A 24,253-nucleotide genomic window follows, 5' to 3' on the forward strand; every position below is an offset into this window, starting at 1 on the left:
CTAAGAGTCTTCCATCAACTCAAGGACCATTTCCTCCATGCCATTCTCCTTGATGTGGTGAACTATGCGCCAGAACCGGCGCAGGCAGTCCAGGTAATGGCTGCCAGGTTGGCGCGTCCACACCAAAGGCATGGTGCTCAAGGACAGCGGGTTGGTGGTGAGTTCGATATGTCCACTGGGGATGTCTTCCTGGCGCAATCGTACTTGCAGGACACCTCTTGTCTCCATGACGAGATGCAGCCACGTGCGCTGGTTCTCATCCTGGTACACTGAGGGCCTACAGATCTTCAGGCAAATGGGGTGAGAGGTGAGGTGCACCTTCGATGGGGGCTCGGCCATGACCCCTCTGTGGTGCAAGGAGCAACAGCAACAGCTTCTCAGAGCCTCTTGCTACTTCGGTCCTGTTATCGAAACAGGGGATCGGGTCTTCAAACGCATTTTACCTCAGCTTTTGTCTTTATGGTTTTTACCGTTGTGTTTGTGGTTGCGTTTGGTTTATTTTGCAAACTTATAAATCTCAACTGTTCTTTCTTTTGAGCTTTAGAAATCTCTCCTAGAACAAACTGTACAAAACGTACTTAAAGTAAAATTTGACTCTGTGAAGGTAACACGGTCCTATAGAATATTTAAAACATTTTTATATGGGTTGACATACAACCTTAGGTTAATTTCAGGCTTACACCCCAATGATTACACATTATATAATGGACTAAGAAATCATGCAATTAATCTCAGACCCATCTGACAACATACAAAGTTATAATATTACTAGAGGCTCAGTGCACAAAATTCATGTACTTGGGGGGGGGGGCCCTCAGTCAGGTCAGTGGCAACTCGCAGTCTGGGACCCCTTGAGGGCTGTCCAACTGACAGCTTAGGACCGCTTTAGTGCTGCTGTGGAGGCTCCCACCAACCCCTGTGCTCGGCAACTGTGAGCCTTGCTTTTGGCTGAGCGGTGCTCCCCCTGTGGGAGTGCACTGACCACCAGTGGAGCGCTGCAGCCATGAGCTTCTGCACCCAGTGGTCAGTGTGTATCATAACGACCAGTCATTCTGCCGATTTTCAATTTGCTTATTAGCCTTTTATTATATAGGATTGCATTGACTCAACGCTCTACTTTACTGTGCCATGACTATTCTTTTATTTTTTTCATATAGTTTTACGGATTTCAGAGAGGAAAGGAGAGGGAGAGAGAGAGAATAAAAGATCAATGATGACAGAGAATCACGGATTGGTTGCCTCCTGCACACCTCCTACTGGGGATCAAGACTGTAACCCGGGCATGGGCCCTGACAGGCAATCGAACTGTGATCTCCTGGTTCCTCGGTTGAAGCTAAACAACTAATCCATGCTGACCAGGCTCTTAGTTTTTTTTTCTTTTTTTCTTTTGTTAATTAAAACTTTGTTGTTGGTTATACTTTTCTGTTTATCCTGACACCACCACCTTCTTTCTGATCATCTCAGAAGGAACTGAAAAACCATAGAACAACCCACCCCATGCAAATAATATGCAAATAATATGCTTTACCTTTAACAGCTGGCCGAAAATCAAAGCTAATGTCTGCGTCCAGGTGGGCTTCTGAACAGAGGTCTTGCTTCTCAGGTGCTAGTGAGAGAGGCAAACCAAAATATTCAGCAACAGGCAGACACCTGGGATAGCTGATCAGGCAAACAGGAAGCAAAGAGGCAGGAGAAACAGCAAGTCGGATTTCTAAGGTCTCATAACATCACTTATTGAATGATCTCTCCCTTCCCCAAACCTCAGCCATGCTCTTAGCAAGAGCAGTATGGTTCCGCTGATAAACTCACTTCAGTCCACAAAGCCTAAATTCCGTTCTCAGATCAGACTCCTTCCCCCAATAAATCCTCCTCCTCCTCCCATCCACCTTTTTCTTACCTGTTCTTCTTTCTCTGAAGGAAAAGCACCGTTCTTCGCTCCTTTCCTCTGTGACCGATCTCTGCTTCCCCGTGTCACCTGCAGAAGAAAGAACATGACAATGATACATATATTCCGTGGAGTCCATGTACCAGGAATGTGTCCAGAAAAACAAGGTACCACTGACTCACACCCCAGAAACCAGTCCCTGGACACAGGTGGTGGTGAGGAAGGAAAGAGGTTTCTTCAGGTGCCGGGAACCTGGGAAGATGGGGGAATCTCGTCCCAAAACCCATCTGCACATCTCAGTGCAGGCAGAGGCTTTTATAAGGAGGGAGAGGCCAAACAGAGCAAAGAGGTCAGGGGGCGGGGCTTGAGAAGTTCTCTGTGTGCCGACAGGCACATTCCAATCTGATAAGGATCTTACAAGTGGTCAGGTGACGGTCCAGTGTGACTCATCCTAGACTTTGTCCTCCTGGTTCTAAGGTTGAAGGTCATCAAATCACCCAGAACTGGGAAGGTCAGAGTTCATACCTTATAATTTGTTCCTAGGATTCTTATGCAAACAGATTGTTTACCTACAAGCATCATTATTAGTCAGAGTCTGTATTTACAGGAACAATGTGGAAAGAATGGGGAGGTGAGTTGTAATTCCCACTGTGACATGAATGCTAGAATGCTGAGATGCTTCAAGGCGTTTCCACCCTTTGAAAAAGTCAAATTGGCCCTGGCCAGTTAGGCTCAGTGATAGAGTGTCGGCATGCGAACTGAAGTGTCCCAGGTTCGATTCCTGTTCAAGGGCCCATGCCCAGGTTGTGGGCTTGATCCTCAGTGAGGGATGTGCAGGAGGCAGTCGATCCATGATTCTCTCATCATGGATGTTTCTAACTCTCTCCCTCTCCATTCTTCTCTGAAAAATAAAAATTAAAAACAACTCCCAGCTCAATGACCTGGACTGAGGAAAACTCTTCCCCAATTAGGAAGGAAAGATGAATGGAGGTATTCGGGAATGTCAGACATCTGCCTGTTGGCATTTAGGAGAAGCAAAATTAAAAGTAAAAGAAAAAATGGGTGAAAAAAAAACATTGTTCAAATGTCACCCTCATACTGCCCTCAAAGGAATCGCTCCCAAAGGGGTCATGAGACAGAGTGTCTGCAGTGCGACACATGACAGATCTAGAGGGGTGGGCTCTTTCATAAAAAATATATATATATTTTCTATTGATTTTAAAGAGGAAGGGAGAGAGAGTTAGAAATATCAGTGATGATAAGAGAGAATCCAGGCCTGGCACCACACCGGTGTCCCATTAAGGCTGGGGAGGGACTCGAGAGGTTGGCCAGCTGGGGAGGGATCATGGGAGGGCTCCAGGTGAGTCCAGCATGTCTCACTCAGTCTGGATCAGCCATACCCCAGCAGCAATCTGACCTACCAGTCTGAAAGTCTTGTCCCTGGTGGTCAATGCATGTCATAGCGAGCAGTTGAGCAATCTAAGTATATCATTGCATATTATGCTTTGATTGGTTGAACAGATGACAGGTCGACTGGACACTTAGCATATGAGGCTTTTATTATATAGGATTGATTTCATGCAGGAAGGGAGGGAGAAACATCAATGATGAGAGAGAATCATATATCGGGTGCCTCCTGCACGCCCCTACTGGGAATCGAGCCCACAACCAGAGCATGTGCCCTTGACCAGAATCGAACCTGGGATATCCAGAGTCTACAGTACATCTCTCTATCCACTGAGCCAAACAAGCTAGGGCTCATTGGTTAATTCTTGCCTGTGCCCTGACCAGGAATCAAACCATGACCTCTGGGTACATAGGTCATCCCTCAACCACTGAGAAACACCAGCTTGGCTCAAAATGCTTTTATTGATTTTTGAGAGAGGGAGAGAGACAGAGAGTGACAGAGAGACAAAGAGACAGAGAGAGAGAGAAAGGAGAAGACGAAGAAGATCAGGAAGAAAAAGAACAAGAAGATAGAGAGAAAAAGAGAGAGAGGGAAAGGAGAGAGAGAGAGAGAGAGAGAGATATTAATGTGCCCTCCCACCCAGTAGGTGGCAGAACGAACAGCAGAGCTTAGTAAAAACGTGAACAGAACTATACATTCCCACCGGCAGGCCAGCAGGACTGGGACTCAGGTTGAAAAGAGCCAGGGACCCCATCACAGGTCCTACAAGTCGTCCATCAGCTCAAGGATCATTTCCTCCATGCCATTCTCCTTGACGTGGTGCACGATGCGCCACAACCGGCCCATGGAGTCCAGGTACTTGGTGCCAAGGTAGAGCGCCCACCACGAAGGCATGGTGCTCGAGGTCTGTGGGCTGGTGGTGAATGCGTTATGCTCACTGGGGTAGTTGATCTGGCACAACTGTACTTGCAGGTCACCTCCTGACTCCATGACAAGATGCAGCCATGTGCGGTGGTTGTCATCCTCATACAGCGAGGGCCCACAGATATCCAGGTAGATGGGGTGCAAGGTGAGGTGCACCTTTTCCGGGAACTCGGCCATGACCCCTCCGTGGTCTAAGATTCAACAGCCACAGCTTCTCAGAGCCTCTCGCTACTTTATTCCTGGTATCGAAAGACAGGGCATGGGGTCTCCAAACGCATTTTACATTGGCTTTTATCTTTATGGTTTTTATGGTTATGTTTGTGCTTGCGTTTGGTTTATTATGCAAATTTATAAATCTCAACTTTTCTTTCTTTTAAAATTTAGATATCTCTCCTAGTGAAAAATACATAAAACGTACTTGAAGTAAAATATGACTCTGTGAAAGTAACATGGTCCCATGGAATTTTAAAACATTTTTTAAATGACAGTTGACATACAAACTTAGGTTCATTTCAGGGGTACACCCCAATGATTAGACATTATGTAATGGACTAAGAAATCTGCAATTAATCTCATATCCATCTGACACCATACACAGTCATATTACTAGAGGATCAGTGCACAAAATTTATGGACTCAGGGGGGTTCCCTAGGCAATCCTGCAGCCTCTACCAGTCCAGGAACCCTTGAGTGATGTCCAACTGACGGCTTAGGCCCGCTTTAGTGCTGCCTTGGAGGCTCCCACCACCCCTTGTGCTCGGAAGTTGTGAGCCTGCTTTTGGCTGAGCAGTACTCACCCTGCGGGAGTGCACCAACCACCAGTGGATAGCTCCTGACATGAGCATCAGCTCCCGGTGGTCAGTGTGTGTCATAGTTACCACTTGTTCTGCCATTTGGTCGATTTGCATATTGGCCTTTCATTATATAGGATTGCATGGACTCAATGCTCATCTTTACTGTGCCATGATTATTCTTTCTTTTATTTCATATAGTTCTACTGATTTCAGAGAGGAGAGGGAGAGAAAGAGAAAAAAAGATCAATGATGACAGAGAATCATCGATTGGTTTCCTCCTGCACACCTCCTACTGGGGATCAAGACTGTAACCCGGGCATGTGGCATGACTTGGAATCGAATCGACATATCCTGGTTCCTAGGTTTGAGCTAAACAGCTGAGCCATGCCAGCCCGGCTCTTTTCATTTCTTTCTTTTCTTCTTTGTACATTTTTTCTTTTTTTTTTAATTGCTTAAAGTATTACAAAGGGTATTACATATGTGTCCATTTTATCACCCCGCCCTAGACAGTCCCCCAGCCTCCCCTATGCCCCAGTGTCTTATATCCATTGGTTATGCTTATATGCATGCATACAAGTCCTTTAGTTGATCTCTTACCCCCCTACCTCCTGCCCCCCAACCCTCCCCGGCCTTCCCGCTGCAGTTTGACAATCTGTTTGAGGCAGAATTAAAACTTTGTTGTTTGATCATCTTTTCTTTTTGTCCTGAACACCACCTTCTTTCTGATCATCTCACAGGGAAGTCACAAACCATAGAACAACCCACCCCATGCAAATAATATTCTTTACCTTGAACAGCTGGCAGAGGAACAAAGCTAACGTCTGTGTCCAGGTGGGCTTCTTAACAGAGGTCTTGCTTCTCAGGTGCTGGTGAGAGAGGCAAGACCAAAACATTCAGGGAGAGACAGACACCTGGGATAGCTGATCGGGCAAACAGGAAGCAAGGAGACAGGTGAAACAGCAAGTAGGATTCCTGTGGTCTCATAACATCACTTATAGAATGATCTCTCCCTCACCCAAACCTCAGCCATGCTCTTGACAAGAGCTGTATGGTTTTGCTGCTAAACTCACTTCAGTCCACAAAGTCCAAATTCCTCCCTCAGATCAGACTCCATCCCCAATCCTTCCAGTTCCTCCTCCTCCTCCTCCTCCTCCCATCCATCTTTTTCTTACTTGTTCTTCTTGCTCTGAAGGCAAACCACCGTTCTTCCCTCTTTTCCTCTGTGAGCAGACTCTGCTTCGCCCTGTCACCTGCAGAAGAAAGAAAATGGCCATGATACACCTGTTCCAAGGAGTCCATGTATCAGGAATGTGTCCAGAAAAAACAAGGTTCCCCTGACTCACACCCCAGAAACCAGTCCTGTGAGAAATGTGGTGATGAGGAAGGAGAGGTTTATTCAGGTGCCGGCAACCTGAGAAGATGGGGGAAGCTCGTCCCAAAACTCATCTGCACATCTCAGTGCAAGCAGAGGCTTTTATAAGGAGGGAGAGGCCAAACAGAGCAAAAAGGTCAGGGGTTGGGGCTTGAGAAGTTCTCTACGTGCCCACAGGCACAGTCCAATCTGATAAGGATCTTGCAAGTGGTCAGGTGACGGTCCAGTGAGCGTCATCCTAGACTTTGTCATCCTTGTGCTAATGTTGAAGGTCAGCAAATCTCCCAGAACTGGAAAGGTCAGAGTTTATATCTTCTAAAAACAGTTCCTAGGATTCTTATACAAACATGCTGTTTACCTACAAGCTTCATTATTAGTCAGAGTCTGCGTTTACACAAACAATGTGGAAAGAATGGGGAGATGAGTTGTAATTCCCACTGTAACATGAATGCTAAGATGCTTACATCTTCTTCAAGGCATTTGCGCCCTTTGAAAATTTAAATTGTCCCAGGCTGGTTTGGTTCAGTGGATAGTGTCGGCCTGCCAACTGAAGGGTCCCAGGTTCTATTCCCAGTCAACGGCACATGCCCAGGTTGTGGGCTTGATTCCCAGTGAGGGACTTGCGGGAGGCAGCCGATCCATGATTCTCTCATCATGGATGTTTCTAATTCTCTCCCTCTCCCTTCCTCTCTGAAATCAATAAAAATGTATTTGAGAAAAAGGGCGACGCTCTATCCACTGAGCCGAACCATTACAGGCTGAAGGTCCACTTTAAATCACTATGCACCTGGTATGTTAAACCAAAAAAATAATAAACTATTTTAAAACAATGTGCATTTACTGTGAATGCAAAACTTTATTAATATTTTTTAAATGTTTTTTTTGACTCAGAGAGGAAGGGAAAGCGAGAGGGAGAGAAACATCCATGATGACAGTTAGGCTGCAACCCAACGCCGCCTACTGGGGATCGAGCCCGCAACCTGGGCATCTGCCCTAGACCGGGAATCAAACCCTGACCTCCTGGTTGATAGGTCCACACGCAGCCACTGAACCACACAGGCTGGGCCCGAAGTGCAATATTTTGAATATGAGAAACACATCTTAGAAACACATCTTTCATGCTCCTCAGACCTCAGCCTTAAAGGTCTCAATGTGCATTTGCCAACACTTTCGTGCAGGAGGAGAATTTAATCAGCAGTCAGTGATCTCTTTAATGCAACCATGGATGACCTAAAATTGATTTCTGGGGTTCACCCAGGGCCCCCCTCCTTCCACCTCTCTTGGGTGCGATGCTAGAAAAATTTTATGATCACTGGGCTTTGTTTGGGGATGTTTAGTGATAAACACAATTAAAAATCCAAATGCATCCAGAGCTAGGCTCTAAAGCCACTCATAGAGCCGGGTCGAGCCTTCAGGAGACGAGCCCTGGCATCCCTCGTAATTCCTCAAAGGAAAGAGTTGATCAGCATAAAACGCAAGTAATCCCCCAAACATTCGTTCTTTTTTTGGAGAGGGTAGTATTCGTTGATGAACCTCAGGAGATCAAACAATGAGAACCCTGGACATTGAAATGAAAACTATTTCCAGTGATGTCTTTTAGTCTTGTCTACCGGGGAAGGGCTAATATTTTCCGGTTTAAAGTCTTTTTCTTTGATGTACTCTTTTTAATATATTTTTACTAGAGGCCTGTTGCACGAATTCATGCACAAGTGTGTTCCCTAGGCCTGGCCTGCGGGGATCGGCCGCATCTGGCTCTCTGACATCACCCGAGGGGTCCCAGATTACGAGAGGTCACAGGCCAGGCCAAGGGATCCCAAAGGTGCACGATTGGGGCCCGGGTGGTATGTGGGAGTTTATCCAGCTGGGTCAGGACCGTAGGAGGGCTCCAGGGTGTGTCCAGCATGTCTCACTCATTCCCCATTAGTGAGACCCCAGAAGCAAGCTGCCCTACGAATCTGAATGTCTTCTCCCTGGTGGTCAAAGTCTGTCATAGTGAGCAGTTGAGCAACCTCAGTTTATCATTTGCATATTATGCTTTGCTTGGTTGAACAGATGACCAGTGGACTTGACACTTAGCATATGAGGCTTTTATTATATAGGATTGATTTCATACAGGAACGGAGCGAAAAACATCAATGATGAGAGAGAATCATACATCAGGTGCCTCCTGCACAACCCCTACTGGGGATAGAGCCCACAACCAGACCTTGTTCCCTTGACCAGAATCGAACCTGGGACCTTCCAGAGTCCACAGTCCAACCCTCTATCCAATGAGCCTAACATGCTAGGGCTCATTGGTCAATTCTTGTCTGTGCCTTGACCAGGAATAGAAGAGTGACCTCCAGGTTCATAGGTTGTCCCTGAACCAATGAGAAACACCAGCTTGGCTCAAAATGCTTTTATTGATTTGAGAGAGAGGGAGAGAGACAGAGAGATACAGGGAGACAAAGAGACACAGAGAGAGAGAAAACAGGAGGAGTAGGAGGATGAGGAGGAGGAGGAGGAGGAGGAGGAGAAGAAGAAGAAGAAGAAGAAGAAGAAGAAGAAGAAGAAGAAGAAGAAGAAGACAACATCAACAACCACAAGGTTCCCCTGACTCACACCCCAGAAACCAGTCCCGGGAGACAGGTGGTGGTGAGGAAGGAAAGAGGTTTACTCAGGTGCCGGTAACCTTAGAAGATGGGGGGAGCTCGTCCCAAAACCAACTGCACAGCTCAGTGCAGGCAGAGGCTTTTATAAGGAGGGAGAGGCCAAGCACAGCAACGAGGTCCGGGGGCGGGGCTTGAGAAGTTCTCTACATGCCCACAGGCACAGTCCAATTTGATAAGGATCTTGCAAAGTGGTCAGGTGATGGTCCAGTGCGCCTCATCCCAGACTTTGTCATCCTGTTTATAAGGTTGAAGGTTAGCAAATCTCCCAGAACTGGGAAGGTCAGACTTTATATCTTCTAAAATTAGTTCCTAGGATTCTTATACAAACATGCTGTTTATCTGCAAGGTTCATTATTAGTCAGAGCCAGCATTTACCGGAGCAATTTGGAAAGAATGGTGAGGTGAATTGTAATTCCCACTGTGACATGAATGCTGAGATGCTTCATTCTTCTTCAAGTATTTTTACCCATTTAAAAAGGTCAAATTTGCCCTGGCCGTTTTGGCTCAGTGGATAGAGTGTCAGCATGCGAACTGAAGGATCCCGGGTTCGATTCCAGGTCAACGGAACATGCCCAGGTTTTGGGCTTGATCCCCAGTGAGGGACGTTCAGGAGTCAGCTGATCCATGATTCTCTCATTATGGATTTTTCTCTCTCTCCATTCCTCTCTGAAAAAAAAAATTAAAAACAGCTCCCATCTCAATGACCTGAACTGAGGCAACCTCTTCCCCAATAAGGAAGGAAAGATGAATGGAATCTTATGGAAATGTCAGACATTTGCCTGTTGGCATTTAGGAGAAGCATAATAAAAACAAAAAAGAAAAAAGGGAAGGAAAAAAACGTAATTCAAATGTCATCCTCATACTGCCATCAAAGTAATCGAGCCAAAAGGGGTCACGGACAGAGTGTCTGCAGTGTGACACATGAGAGATCTCGAGGTGTGGGCTCTTTTATAAAAAAAACGATATATATGTTTTTATAAGAGGAAGAGAGAGAGAGAGAGATAGAAACATCAGTGATGATGAGAGAGAATCATGGACCGGCTGCCTCCTACACGCCCCGCACTGGGGATCGAGCCCGCAACACGGGCATGAGCCCTTGAGTGGAATCGAACCCAGGACCGTTCAGTCCGCAGGCCTACGCTCTATCCACTGAGCCAAAAAAGCACGGGCGCTAGGTCGTCTTTAAATGACTACCCACCTGGTATGTTTAACCAAAAAAATAATAAACTCTTTTAAAACAATGTGCATGCCATCTGAATGCAACCATTGCTAATATTTTTTTAAATGATTTTATTGACTCAGAGAGGAAGGGAAATCAAGAGTGAGAGAAACATCCATGATGAGAGAGAATCACGGCTTGAGGGTCAAGCTCTGTGTGCATTTGGGTTTTTAATTGTGTTTAGCACTAAACAGTCCCAAACAAAGCCCAGCGATCATAACATTCATCTACCTTAGCACCAGCGAGAGGAGGCTGAAAGGAGAGCTGGAGGGAGCCTCAGAAATCAATTTCAGGACAACCACGTTGTCATTAAAGAGAATCACGGATCGGCTGGTGATTGCGCCCGAAACCTGGGCCTCTAGTAAAAATATATTAAACAGAGAAAGACAAAGAAAAAGAACTTAAGCCTGAAAATATTTGCCCAGCCCCGGTAGACAAGACTCGAAGGCATCACTGGAAATAGTTTTCATTTCAATGACCAGCGTTCTCATTGTTTGATCTCCTGAGGTTCGTCCACCGATAATACCCTCTCCAAAATAAGAACAAATGTTTGGGGGAATTCGTGCACAAGTGCGGTGCCTTGACCTGGCCTGCGGGGATCAGCCTAAACTGTCTCTCTGACATACCCCGACGGGTCCCAGATTATGAGAGGGCACAGGCCAGGCCAAGGCACCAAACCGGCCAAGGCCCCATTAGGTCTGGGGATGGACATGGGAGGTAGGCCAGCTGGGGAGAGACCATGCGAAGGCACCTGGGTGTGTCCAGCATGTCTCACTCAGTCCCGATCAGCCAGACCTCAGCAGCAAGCTGATCTACCAGTCATAAAGTCTTGTCCCTGGTGGTCAATGCATGTCATAGCGAGCAGCTGAGCAATCTTAGTATATCATTTGCATATTATGGTTTGATTGGTTGAACAGATGACCGGTCAACTGGACACTTAGCATATTAGGCTTTTATTATATCGAATTGATTTCATACAGGAAGGGAGTGAGAAACATCAATGATGAGACAGAATCATACATAGGGTGCCTCCTCTGCGCCACCTACTGGGGATGGATTGCACAACCTGAGCATATGCCCTTGACCAGAAACGAACCTGTGACCTTCCAGAGTCCACAGTCCAACCCTCTATTCACTGAGCCAAACAAGCTAGGACTCATTGGTGAATTCTTGTGTGTGCCCTGACCACAAACGGACCGTGACCTCCAGGTATATAGGTCATCCCTCAACCAGTGAGAAACCCCAGCTTGGCTCAAAATGGTTTTATTGATTTGAGAGAGTGTGAGAGAGACAGAGAGACAAAGAGATAGAGAGAGAGAAACAGTAGAAGAAGAAGAAGAAGAAGAAGAAGAAGAAGAAGAAGAAGAAGAACAACAACAACAACAACAACAACAAGAATGAGAGAGAGGAGAGAGAGAGAGAGAGAGAGAGAGAGAGAGAGAGAGAGAGAGAGAGATCAATGTACCCTCACACAAGGTGGGGGGGCAGGTAGAATAATTGAGCTTATTAAAAAGGTGAACAGAACTATACACGTCCCACCAGTGGGCCAGCAAGACTGGGGCTCAGGTTGACAATAGCCAGAGACCCCATCACATGTCCTAAGAGTCGTCCATCAGCTCAAGGATCATTTCCTCCATGTCATCCTTCTTGACGTGGTGCACGATGCGCCAGAATCGGTCCATGGAGTCCAGATACCTGCTGTGAAGGTGAATCGTCCACCACGAAGGCATGGTGCTCGAGGTCAGTGGGCTGGTGGGGTGTCCATTATGCTCACTGGGGTAGTCGACCTGGCACAACTGTACTTGAATGTGACCTCCTGTGTCCATGACGTGATGCAGCCATGTGCGCTGGTTCTCGTCCTCATAAACCGAGGGCCCACGAATACTCAGGTACATGGGATGTGAGATGAGGTGCACGATAAAGGGGAGCTCGGCCATGACCCCTCCGTGGTCCACGGAGCAACAGCCACAGCTTCTCAGAGCCTCTCGCTACTTTGGTCCTGGCATCGAAAGACAGAAGATGGGGTCTCCAAACGCATTTTACCTCGGCTTTTATCTTTATGGTTTTTACTGTTGTGTTTGTGGTTGCCTTTGGTTTATTTCGGAAATTTTTGAATCTCAACTTTTCTTTCTCTTTAGTTTTAGATCTCTCTTCTTGAACAACCTGTTCAAAATGTACTTAATGTAAAATATGACTCTATGAAGGTAACATGGTCCTATGTAATTTTAAAAACATTTTTTAAATGGGTTAACATAGAAAATTAGGTTCATTTCAGGGGTACACCCCAATGATTAGACATTATATAATGGACTAAGAAATCATGCAATTAATCTCAAACCCATCTGACACCGTACACCGATGGTATAATATTACTAGAGGCTCAGTGCACAAAATTTATGCACTCAAGGGGGTCCCTCAGCCAACCCTGCAGCCTCTCCCAGTCCGGGACCCCTTGAGGGATGTCCACCTGAAGGCATAGGCCTGCTTTAGTGCTGCCGTGGAGGCTCCCACTACCCCACTGTGCTCGGCAGCTGTGAGCCTGGCTTTGGGCTGACCGGTGCTCCACCTGTGGGAACGCACTGACAACCAGTGGACAGCTCCTGCCATGAGTATCTGCCCCCGGTGGTCATTGCGTGTCATAGCGACCAGTTATTCTGCTGTTTGGTCGATTTGCATAGTAGACTTTTATTATATACATTGCAGTGACTCAATGCTGTACTTTACTGTGCCATGACAATTCTTTAGTTTTTTACGTATAGTTTTCCTGATTTCAGAGAGAAAGGGAGGGAGAGCAAGAAAGATCACTGATGAGGGAGAATCACAGTTTGGTTGCCTCCTGCATGCCCCCTACTGGGGATAAGACTGTAACCCGGGCATGTGCCATGACTGGGAATCGAATTGACATCTCCAGGTCCTTGGTTTAAGCTAATAAACTGAGCCATGCCAGCCGGGCTCTTTCCTTTCTTTTTCTTTTTTTCTTAATTAAGCTTTGTAGTTGGTTCAACTCTACTTTTGTCCTGACATCACCACCTTCTTTCTGATCATCTAAGAGGGAACTCAAAACCATAGAACAAACCACCCCATGTAAATAATATGGAAATAATATGCTTTACCTTTAACAGCTGGCAGAGGAACAAACCTAATGTCTGCGTCCAGGTGGGCTTCTTAACAGTGGTCTTGCTTCTCAAGTGCTGGTGACAGAGGCAAGAACAAAATATTTAGGGAGAGACATATACCTGGGATAGCTGATCAGGCAAACACAAAGCAATGAGACAGTTGAAACAGCAAGTAGGATTCCTGAGGTCTCATAACATCACTTATAGAATTATCGCTCCCTTCCCCAAACCTCAGCCATGCTCTTGGCAAGAGCTGTATGGTTTTGTTGCTAAACTCACTTCAGTCCACAAAGTCCAAATTCCTCCCTCAGATGAGACCCCATCCCCAATCCCTTCTCCCATCCACCTTTTTCTTACCTATTCTTCTTGCTCTGAAGGCAAAACACCGTTCCTTTCCTCTGTGACCAGTCTCTGCTTTCCCTGTCACCTGCAGAAGAAAGAACATGACCATGATACACATATTCTCAGAAGTCCATGTACCAGGAATGTGTCCAGAAAAACAAGTTACCACTGACTCACACCCCAGAAACCAGTCCAGTGAGACAGGAGTTGGTGAGGAAGGAAAGAGGTTTATTCAGGTGCGGCAACCTGAGAAGATGGGGGAAGCTCGTCCCCAAACTCATCTGCACATCTCAGTGCAGGCAGAGGCTTTTATAAGGAGGGAGAGGCCAAACAGGGCAACGAGGTCAGGGGGCAGGGCTTGAGAAGTTCTCTACATGCCCACAGGCACAGTCCAATCTGATAAGGATCTTGCAAGTGGTCAGGTGATGGTCCAGTGTGCGTCCTCCCAGACTTTGTCATCCTGGTTCTAATGTTGAAGGTTAGCAAATCTCCCAGAACTGGGAAGGTCAGACTTCATATCTTCTAAAATGAGTTCCTAGGATTCTTATACAAGCATGCTGTTCATCTGCGAGGTTCATTATTTGTCAGAGCCAGCATTTACAGGAGCAATTTGGAAAGAATGGTGAGGTGAGTTGTAATTCCCATAAATTACACGAATTCATGTAATTACTGTGACATGAATGCTGAGATGCTTCGTTCTTCTTCAAGGTGTTTCCACCCTTCGAAAATGTCAAATAGGCCCTAGCAGGTTTGGCCCAGTGGATAGAGTGTCGGCCTTTGAACTGAAGGGTCCCAGGATGATTTCCGGTCAAGGGCAAATGCCCAGGTTGTGGACTTCAACCCCACTTAGAATCTTGCAGGAGGCGGCCAATCCATGATTCTCTCATCACGGATGTTTCTAACTCTCTCCCTCTGCTTTCCTCTCTGAAATCAATAAAAATATATTTTAAACCAAAAAAGGCAGACGCTCTATCCACTGAGCCAAACCAGCTCGGGCGCTAGGTCCACTTTAAATGACCCTCCACCTGATATGTTAAACCAAAAATATAATACTATTTTAAAACAATGTGCATTTAATCTGAATGCAACGCTTGCTTAATATTTTTTAAATGTTTTTATTGACTCAGAGAGGAAGGAAAAGCGAGAGGGAGAGAAACATCCATGATGAGAGAGTTCACGGATCGGCCGCCTCTCGCATGCCCATACTGGGGATCCAGCACGCAACCAGGGCATGTGCCCTAGACCGGTAATCAAACCATGACCTCCTTCTTGATAGGTCAGCGCTCAACCATTGAGCAACGCTGGCTGGGCCGGAGTGCAGTATTTTGAATATGAGAAACACATCCCTCACGCTCCCTAGTCCTCAGCCTTAAAAGTCTTAATGTTAGTTTCCAAACACTTTCCTGGAAGAGGAGACTTTAATCATCAGTCAGTGATCTCTTTAATGCAACCATGGATGCCCTGAAATTGATTTCTGGGGCTCCCCCTGGCTACCCCTCCAGCGCCCATCTCTGGTGCAATGCTAGATGAATTTTATGATCGCTGGGCTTTGTTTGAGTCTGTTTAGTGCTAAACACAACAAAAAACCCATATGCATCCAGAGCTAGATGCTAAAGCCATACACAGAGCAGGATCGAGGCTTCAGGAGACGGGCCCTGGCATCCCTCCTAATTCCTCAAAGGAAAGAGATGATCAGCATAAAACACCCGTAATCCCCCAAGCATTCGTTCTTTTTTTGGAGAGGGTAGTATTGGTTGATGAACCTCAGGAGATCAAACTATGAGAACCCTGGTCATTGAAATGAATACTATTTCCAGTGATGCCTTTGTGCCTTGTCTACCGGGGGTAGGGTAATATTATCAGGCTTAAGGTTTTTTTCTTTGTCTTTCTCTGTGTAATATATTTTAACTAGAGGCCCGGTGCACGAATTCATGCACCAGTGTGGTCCCTAGGCCTGGCCTACAGGGATCGGCCAAAAGTGGCTCTCTGACATCCCCCGAGAGGTCCCAGATTATGAGAGGGCACAGGTCAGGCCAAGGGATACAAGTGGTGCAAGATCACGGCCGGGGTTGGATGTGGGAGGTTTGTCAGCTGGGTTAGGACCATAGGAGGGCTACAGGGTGTGTCTACCCCGTCTCACTCAGTGCCAGTCAGCCACACCCCAGCAGCAATCTGACCTACCAGTCTGAATGTCTTGTCCCTGGTGGTCAATGCATGTCATAGTGAGCAGTTGCCCAACCTTAGTATATGATTTGCATATTATGCTTTGATTGGTTGAACAGATGACCGGTTGACTGGACACTTAGCATATAAGGCTTTTATTATATCGGATTGATTACATACAGGAAGTGAACGAGAAACATCAATGATGAGACAGAATCATACATCGGGTGCCTCCTCGACGCCGCCTACTAGGGATGGAGCGCACAACCTGAGTATATGCCCTTGACCACAATCGATCCTGGGATCTTCCAGAGTCCACAGTCCAACCCTCTATCCACTGAGCCAAACAAGCTAGAACTCATTGGTTAATTCTTGTCTGTGCCCTGACCACGAACGGACCGTGATCTCCAGTTTCATAGTTTGTCCCTCAACCAGTGAGAAACCCCAGCTTGGCTCAAAATGGTTTTATTGATTTGAGAGAGTGTGAGAGAGACAGAGAGACAAAAAGATTGAGAGAGAGAGAGAAACAGTAGAAGAAGAAGAAGAAGAAGAAGAAGAAGAAGAAGAACAACAACAACAACAACAACAACAAGAACAACAAGAAGAAGAAAGAGAGAGAGACAGACAGACAGAGAGAGAGAGAGAGATCAATGTACCCTCACACAGAGGGGTGGGCAGGTAGAATAATCGAGCTTATTAAAAAGGTGAACAGAACTATACACGTCCCACCAGCTGGTCAGCAAGACTGGCGCTCTGGTTGTCAAGAGCCAGGGACCCCATCACATGTCCTAAGAGTCTTCCATCAGCTCAAGAATCATTTCCTCCATGTCATCCTTCTTGATGTGGTGCACGATGCGCCAAAATCGGTCCATGGAGTCCACGTACTTGCTTTGAAGGTGGATTGTCCAGTAGGAAGGCATGTCGCTCGAGTTCAGTGGGCTGGTGGGGAGTCGGTTAGGCTCACTGTGGTAGTCGACCTGGCACAAGTGTACATAAAGGTGATCTCCTATGTCCGTGAATATATGCAGCCATGTGCGCTCATTCTCGTCCTCATAAACCGAGGGCCCACGAAAACTAAGGTAGCTGGGGTGGGAGGTGAGGTGCACGATCGATGGGAGCTTGGCCATGACCAGTCCGTGGTCCACAGAGTAACAGCCACAGCTTCTCAGAGCCTCTCGCTACTTCGGTCCTGGTATCCAAAGACAGGGGATGGGGTCCCCAAACGCATTTTATCTCAGCATTTATCTTTATGGTTTTTACGGTTGTGTTTGTGGTTGCCTTTGGTTTATTTTGAAAATTTATAAATCTCAAGTTTACTTTCTTTTCAGTTTTAGATCTCTCTTCTCGAACAACCAGTAAAAACATACTTAAGGAAAAATATGACTCTATGAAGGTAACATGGTCCTATGGAATTTTAAAAACACTTTTTAAATGACAATTAACATACCATCTTAGTTTCATTTCAGGGGTACACCCCAATGATTAGACATTATATAATGGACTAAGAAATCATGGAATTAATCCCATACCCATCTGACACCATACACAGTTATTATAATAATACTAGAGTCTCAGTGCACAAAATTTATGCACTCAGGGGTTCGCTCCGTCAACCCTTCAGCCTCTCCCAGTCCAGGAACACTTTGAGGGATGTACAGCTGACAGTTTAGGCCCGCTATAGTGCTGCCATGGAGGCTCCCACCACCCCACTGCGGTCGGCACCTGTGAGCCTGGCCTTTGGATGAACGATGCTCCCTCTGTGGGAGTGCACCCACCACCAGTGGACAGCTCTTCTCATGAGCATCTGCCCCCGGTTGTCAGTGGGTGTCATAGCGACTAGTCATTCCGCTGTTTGGTCGATTTGCATATAGGCTTTTTATTATATATGATTGCATAGACTCAATGCTCTACTTTACTGTGCCATGACTATTCTTTCGTCTTTTACATATAGTTTTACTGATTTCAGAGAGAAAGGGAGAGGGAGAGAAAGAAAGATCAATGATGACAGAGAATCACGGATTGGGTGCCTCCTGCATGCCCCCTACTGGGGATCAAGACTGTAACCTGGGCATGTGCCATGGCTGGGAATCAAATCCACATCTCCAGGTCCTTGGTTTAAGCTAAAAACTGAGCCATGCCAGCCGGGCTCTTTTCTTTCCTTTCCTTTCCTTTTCTTTTTTTCTTAATTAAGCTTTGTAGTTGGTTCCACTCTTCTTTTTGTCCTGACACCACCACCTTCTTTCTGATCATCTAAGAGGGAACTCAAAACCATAGAACAAGCCACCCCATGTAAATAATATGGAAATAATATCCTTTACCTTTAACAGCTGGCAGAGGCACAAAGTTAACATCTCCGTCCAGGTGGGCTTCTTAACAGCGGTCTTGCTTTTCAAGTGCTGGTGAGATAGGCAAGAACAAAATATTTAGGGAAAGACATTTACCTGGGATAGCTAATCAGGTAAATACAACGCAATGAGACAGTTGAAACAGCAAGTAGGATTCCTGAGGTCTCATAACATCACTTATAGAATGATCGCTCCCTTCCCCAAACCTCAGCCATGCTCTTGGCAAGAGCTGTATGGTTTTGTTGCTAAACTCACTTCAGTCCACAAAGTCCAAATTCCTCCCTCAGATCAGACTCCACCCCCAATCCTTCCTCCCCCTCCTCCCATCCACCTTTTTCTTACCTGTTCTTCTTGCTCTGAAGGCAAAACACCGTTCCTTTCCTCTGTGACCAGTCTCTGCTTCCCCCTGTCACCTGCAGAAGAAAGAACATGACCACGATACACATATTCTCAGAAGTCCATGTACCAGGAATGTGTCCAGAAAAAACAAGGTTCCCTGACTCACACCCCAGAAACCAGTCCCATGAGACAGGAGGTGGTGAGGAAGGAAATAGGTTTATTCAGGTGCGGCAACCTGAGAAGATGGGGGAAGCTCGTCTCAAAACCCATCTGCACATCTCAGTGCAGGCAGAGGCTTTTATAAGGAGGGAGAGGCCAAACAGAGCAACGAGGTCAGGGGGCAGGGCTTGAGAAGTTCTCTACATGCCCACAGGCACAGTCCAATCTGATAAGGATCTTGCAAGTGGTCAGGTGATTGTCCAGTGTGCGTCATTCCAGACTTTGTCATCCTGTTTCTAAGGTTGAAGGTTAGAAAATCTCCCAGAACTGGGAAGGTCAGACTTCATATCTTCTAAAATGAGTTCCTAGGATTCTTACAAAAACATGCTGTTTACCTACAGGCTTCTTTATTATTCAGAGTCTGTATTTACAGAAACAATGTGGAAAGAATTGGGAGGTGAGTTGTAATTCCCATGAATTAAATGATTTCATGTAATTAATGTGACATGAATGCTGAGATGCTTCGTTTTTCTTCAAGGCGTTTCCACCCTTTGAAAAAGTCAAACAGGCCCTTTCCGGTTTGGCTCAGTGGATCGATGTCAGCCTTTGAACTTAAGGGTCCCGGGTTCGATTCCCGGTCATGGGCACATGCTCAGGTGTGGGCTTGATCCACAGTGAGGGACTTGCAGGAGGCATCCGATCCATGATTCTCTCATCATGGTTATTTCTAACTCTCTACCTCTCCCTTTCTCTTTGAAATCAATAAAAATATATTTGAAAAAATAGGCCAATTCTCTATCCACTGAGCAAACTATCTCGGGCGCTAGGTCATCTTTAAATGACTACCCACCTGGTCTGTTAAACAAAAAAAATAAACTATTTTAAAGCAATGTGCATTTAATCTGAATGCAACACTTGCTTAATATTTTTTTAATGTTTTTATTGACTCAGAGAGGAAGGAAAAGCAAGAGGGAGAGAAACATCCATGATGAGAGAGAATCACAGATCGGCCGCATCCCCCAACCCCATTCAGTCGATTGAGCCCGCAACCCGGACATGTGCCCTTGAGCGGGAATCGAACAATGACCTTCTTGTTAAGAGGTGGACGCTCAACCACTGAGACACGCCAGCCGGGCCAGAAGTGCAATATTTTGAATATGAGAAACACACCTTAGAAACACATTCCTTACCCTCTCCAGTCCTCAGCCTTACAGGTCTCAATGTGCATTTGCAAACACTTTCCTGCAAGAGGAGAATTTAATCAGCAGTCAGTGATCTCTTCAATGAAACCATGGATGTCCTGAAATTGACTTCTGGGGCTCCCTCCAGCTCCCACTCAAGCCGCCCCTCTCTGGTGTGTTCCTAGATGAATTTTGTGATCGCTGGGCTTGTTTGGGGCTGTTTAGTGCTAAACACAACTAAAAACCCAAATGCATCCAGAGCTAGAGGTTAAAGCCACACAGAGAGCAGGTTCGAGACTTCAGGAGACGAGCCTGGCAACCCTCGTAATTCCTCAAAGGAAAGAGTTGATCAGCATAAAACACCCGTAATTCCCCAAACATTTATTCCTTGTTTGGAGATTGTAGTATGGTTTGACGAACCTCAGGAGATCAAACTATGAGAACGCTGGTCATTTAAATGAAAACTATTTCCAGTGAGGTCTTCGAGCCTTGTCTACCGGGGCTGGGCTACTATTTTCAAGTTTAAGGACCTTTTTCTTTTTCTTTCTCCGTTTAATATATTTTTACAAGAGGAACGGTGCACGAAATAGTGCACCAGTGGGGTGCCTCGGCCTGGCTGAAACTGGCTCTCTGACATCTCCCGAGGGGTCCCAGATTATGAGAAAGCCCGGGCCAGGCAAAGGCATCCACCTGGTGTCCCATTAGGTCTGGGGAGGGACATGAGAGGTTGTCCATCTGGGGAGGTACCGTGGGAGTGCTCCAGGGTGTGTCCAGCATGTCTCACTCAGTCCTGATCAGCCGGATCCTAGCAAGCTGACCTACCAGTCTGAATGTCTTGTCCCTGGTGGTCAATGCATGTCACAGCGAGCAGTTGTGCAACCTTAGTATATCATTTACATATTATGGTTTGATTGGTTGAACAGATGACCGGTCAACTGGACACTTTGCATATTAGGCTTTTATTATATAGGATTGATTTCATACAGGAGGGAGAGACAAACATCAATGATGAGAGAGAATCATACCTCCGATGCCTCCTGAAAGACCCCTATTGGGGATCGAGCCCACAACCAGAGCATGTGCCCATGACCAAAATCGAACCTGGGGCCTTCCAGAGTCCACAGTCCAAACCTCTATCCACTGAGCCAAACAAGGTAGGGCTCATTGGTTAATTCTTGTCTGAGCTCTGACCAGGCATCGAACCTTGACCTCTGGGTTCATAGGTCGTCCCTCAACCACTGAGAAACACCAGATTGGCTCCTAATGCTTTTATTGATTTGAGAGAGAGGAAGAGAGACAGAGAGAGAGAGAGAGAGAGAGAGAGAGAGAGAGAGAGAGAGAGAGAAGGAGAAGAAGAAGAAGAGCAAGAGAAAAGAAGAAGAACAAGAGCAAGAACAACAAGAAGAATAAGAATAAGAAGAAGAGAGAGAGAGAGAGAGAGAGAGAGAGAGAGAGAGAGAGAGAGATCAATGTGCCCTCGCACCCAGGGGGTGGCAGATAGAACAACAGAGCTTATTAAAAAGGAGAACAGAACTATACACTTCCAACCAGCAGGTCAGCAGGACTGGGGCTCAGGTTGACAAGAGCCAGGGACCCCATCACATGTCCTACGAGTCTTTCATCAGCTCAAGCGTCATTTCCTCCACGCCATTCTCCTTGACGTGGTGCACGATGCGCCAGAATTGGAACATAGGGTCCACGTACTGGCCTACAGGGTGGAGCGTCCACATCCAAGGCAAGGTGCTCAAGGTCAGAGGACTGGTGCTGAGTAAGTAATGCCCCCTGGGGAGGTCTTTCTGGCGCAACCGGACTTGCCGGACACCTCGTATGTCCAAGAGGAGTGGCAGCCACGTGCGTTGGTTCTCGTCCTCATACACCGAGAGCCCACGCCTCAGGCAGATAGGGTGTGAGTAGAGGTACTCCTTCGAAGGGAGCTCAGCCATGACCCCTCCGTGGTCCAAGGAGCAACAGCCACAGCTTCTCAGAGCCTCTCGCTACTTCGGTCCTGGTATCAAAAGACAGGGGATAGGGTCTCCAAATGCATTTTACCTCGGCTTTTATCTTTATGGTTTTTACGGTTGTGTTTGTGGTTGCCTTTGTTTCATTTTGCAAATTTATAAATATCAACTCTTCTTTCTTTTTAGTTTTAAATCTCTCTTCTTGTACAACCTGTCCAAAACGTACTTAATGTAAAATATGACTCTATGAAATTTTAAAAATGTTTTTTCAATGACAGCTAACATAGAACCTTAGGTTCATTTCAGGGGTACACCCCAATGGTTAGACATTATATAATGGACTAAGAAATCATGGAATTAATCTCATACCCATCTGACACCATACACAGTTATTATAATATTACTAGAGGCTCAGTGCACAAAATTTATGCACTTGGGGTGGGCTTCCCGCAATCAGCCCTGTGGCCTCTGGGAATCAGGACCCCTTGAGGGATGTCCAACTGACGGCTTAGGTCCGCTTTAGTTCTGCCAGGGATGCTCCCACCAAATCCTGTACTCAGTCGCTGTGAGCCTGCCTTTAGGCTGAGTGTAGGTCCCCCTTTGGGAGAGCACTGAGCAGCAGTGGACAGCTCCTGCCATGAATATCTGCCCCCGGCGATCAGTGCGTGTCATAACGGCCAGTCATTCTTCCATTTTTCTATTTGCGTATTAGCCTTATATTATATAGGATAGACTCAAGGCTCTACATTACTGTGCCATGACTATTCTCTCTTTTTTATATAGTTTTACTGATTTCAGAGGGAAAGGGAGAGGGAGAGAAAGAGAAAGGTCAATGATGACAGAGAATCATGGATGGGTTGCCTCCTGCATGCCCCCTACTGGGGATCAAGATTGTAACCTGGGCATGTGCCATGGCTGGGAATCAAATCGACATCTCCTGGATCCTAGGTTTAAGCTAAAAAACTGTGCCATGCCAGCCGGGCTCTTTATTTCTTTTCTTTTTTTTCCTATTCTTTTCTATTCTTTACCTTTCTTTACTTTTTTCTTAATTAAACTTTGTAGTTGGTTCAACTTATCTTTTTCTCCTGACAACACCACCTTCTTTCTGATCATCTCAGAGGGAACTCACAAACCATAGAACAACCCTCCTCGTGCAAAGAATATGCTTTACCTTTAACAGCTGGCAGAGAAACAAAGCTAACGTCTGCATCCAGGTGGGCTTCTTAACAGCCGTCTTGCTTCTCAAGTACTGTTGAGAGAGGCAAGACGAAAATATTCAGGGACAGACAGATACCTGGAATAGCTGATTGTGCAAACAGGAAGCAAGTGACAGGTGAAACAGCAAGTTGGATTCCTGAGGTCTCATAACATCACTTATAGAATGACCTCTCCCTTCCCCAAACCTCTGCCATGCTCTTGGCAAGAGCTGTATGGTTTTGCTGCTAAACTCACTTCAGTACACAAAGTCCAAATTCCTTCCTCAGATCAGACTCCATCCCCAATCCTTCCTTCTCCTCCGCCCATCCATCTTTTTCTTACCTGTTCTTCTTGCTGTGAAGGCAAAGCAACGTTTTTTGCTCCTTTCCACTGTGACCGGTATCTGCTTCCCCCTGTCACCTGCAGAAAAAAGAAAATGGCCATGATACACTTGTTCCAGAGAGTCCGTGCATCAGGAATGTGTCCAGAAAACACAAGGTTTCCCTGACTCACACCCCAGAAACCATTCCCGGAAGCTAGGTGGTGGTGAGGAAGGAAAGAGGTTTATTCAGGTGCCAGCAATCAGAGAACATGGGGGAAGCTCATCCCAAAACCATCTGAACATCTCACTGCAGGTAGAGGCTTTTATAAGGAGGGAGAGGCCAAACAGAGAAACGAGGTCATGGGGCGGGGCTTGAGAAGTTCTCTAGGTGTCGACAGTACAGTCCAATCTGATAAGGATGTTGCAAATGGTCATGTGTCGGTCCAAGGTGCGTCATCCGACACTTTGTCCTCCTGGTTCTAATGATGAAGGTCAGCAAATCTCCCAGAACTGGGAAGGTCAGAGTTCATATCTTCTAAAATTAGTTCCTTGGATTCTTATACAAACATGCTGTTTACCTACAAGCTTCATTATTAGTCTGGGTCTGTATTTACAGGAACAATGAGGAAAGAATGGGGAGGTTAGTTGTAATTCCCACTGTGACATGAAAGCTGAGAAGCTTCAAGGTGTTTCCACATTTGAAAAAGTCAAATTGGCCCTGGCCAGTTTGGCTCAGTGGATAGTGTCATGGTCTTCAACCTAAAGGGTCCTGGTTTCTATTCCTGGTCAAGGGCACATGCCCAGGTTATGGGCCTTATCCCTAGAGAGGGACATGCCGGAGGCAGCCGATCCATGATTCTCTCATCATGGATGTTTCT

The 24,253-nt window shown here is 46.2% G+C and overlaps 5 protein-coding genes across 5 annotated transcripts; all 5 read right to left on the reverse strand.

Annotated features, from left to right (window-relative positions):
- On the reverse strand, positions 1-339 carry LOC308511028 (T-cell leukemia/lymphoma protein 1A-like; the record flags this gene model as incomplete). The annotated part of the gene is made up of 1 exon (XM_081081038.1): positions 1-339. One exon carries the CDS (start codon positions 337-339, stop codon positions 1-3), a length of 339 nt encoding a protein of 112 aa, XP_080937164.1.
- Positions 340-4,055: 3,716 nt separating this feature from the next.
- On the reverse strand, positions 4,056-4,394 carry LOC308511029 (protein p13 MTCP-1-like; the record flags this gene model as incomplete). The annotated part of the gene is made up of 1 exon (XM_081081039.1): positions 4,056-4,394. The coding sequence occupies one exon, from the start codon at positions 4,392-4,394 to the stop codon at positions 4,056-4,058; it is 339 nt and encodes a 112-aa protein (XP_080937165.1).
- Positions 4,395-11,851: 7,457 nt separating this feature from the next.
- LOC308511030 (protein p13 MTCP-1-like) lies at positions 11,852-12,190 on the reverse strand (the record flags this gene model as incomplete). Its single annotated transcript, XM_081081040.1, has 1 exon — positions 11,852-12,190. One exon carries the CDS (start codon positions 12,188-12,190, stop codon positions 11,852-11,854), a length of 339 nt encoding a protein of 112 aa, XP_080937166.1.
- A 4,472-nt stretch (positions 12,191-16,662) lies between these two features.
- On the reverse strand, positions 16,663-17,001 carry LOC308511031 (T-cell leukemia/lymphoma protein 1A-like; the record flags this gene model as incomplete). Its single annotated transcript, XM_081081041.1, has 1 exon — positions 16,663-17,001. The coding sequence occupies one exon, from the start codon at positions 16,999-17,001 to the stop codon at positions 16,663-16,665; it is 339 nt and encodes a 112-aa protein (XP_080937167.1).
- A 4,504-nt stretch (positions 17,002-21,505) lies between these two features.
- Positions 21,506-21,841, reverse strand: LOC308511032 (T-cell leukemia/lymphoma protein 1A-like; the record flags this gene model as incomplete). Its single annotated transcript, XM_081081042.1, has 1 exon — positions 21,506-21,841. One exon carries the CDS (start codon positions 21,839-21,841, stop codon positions 21,506-21,508), a length of 336 nt encoding a protein of 111 aa, XP_080937168.1.
- Between the last annotated feature and the right edge of the window lie 2,412 nt (positions 21,842-24,253).

This window comes from Myotis nattereri, assembly GCF_964212035.1.
Source record: "Myotis nattereri genome assembly, chromosome: X".
In the NCBI taxonomy this organism is placed as follows: Eukaryota; Metazoa; Chordata; class Mammalia; order Chiroptera; family Vespertilionidae; genus Myotis; species Myotis nattereri.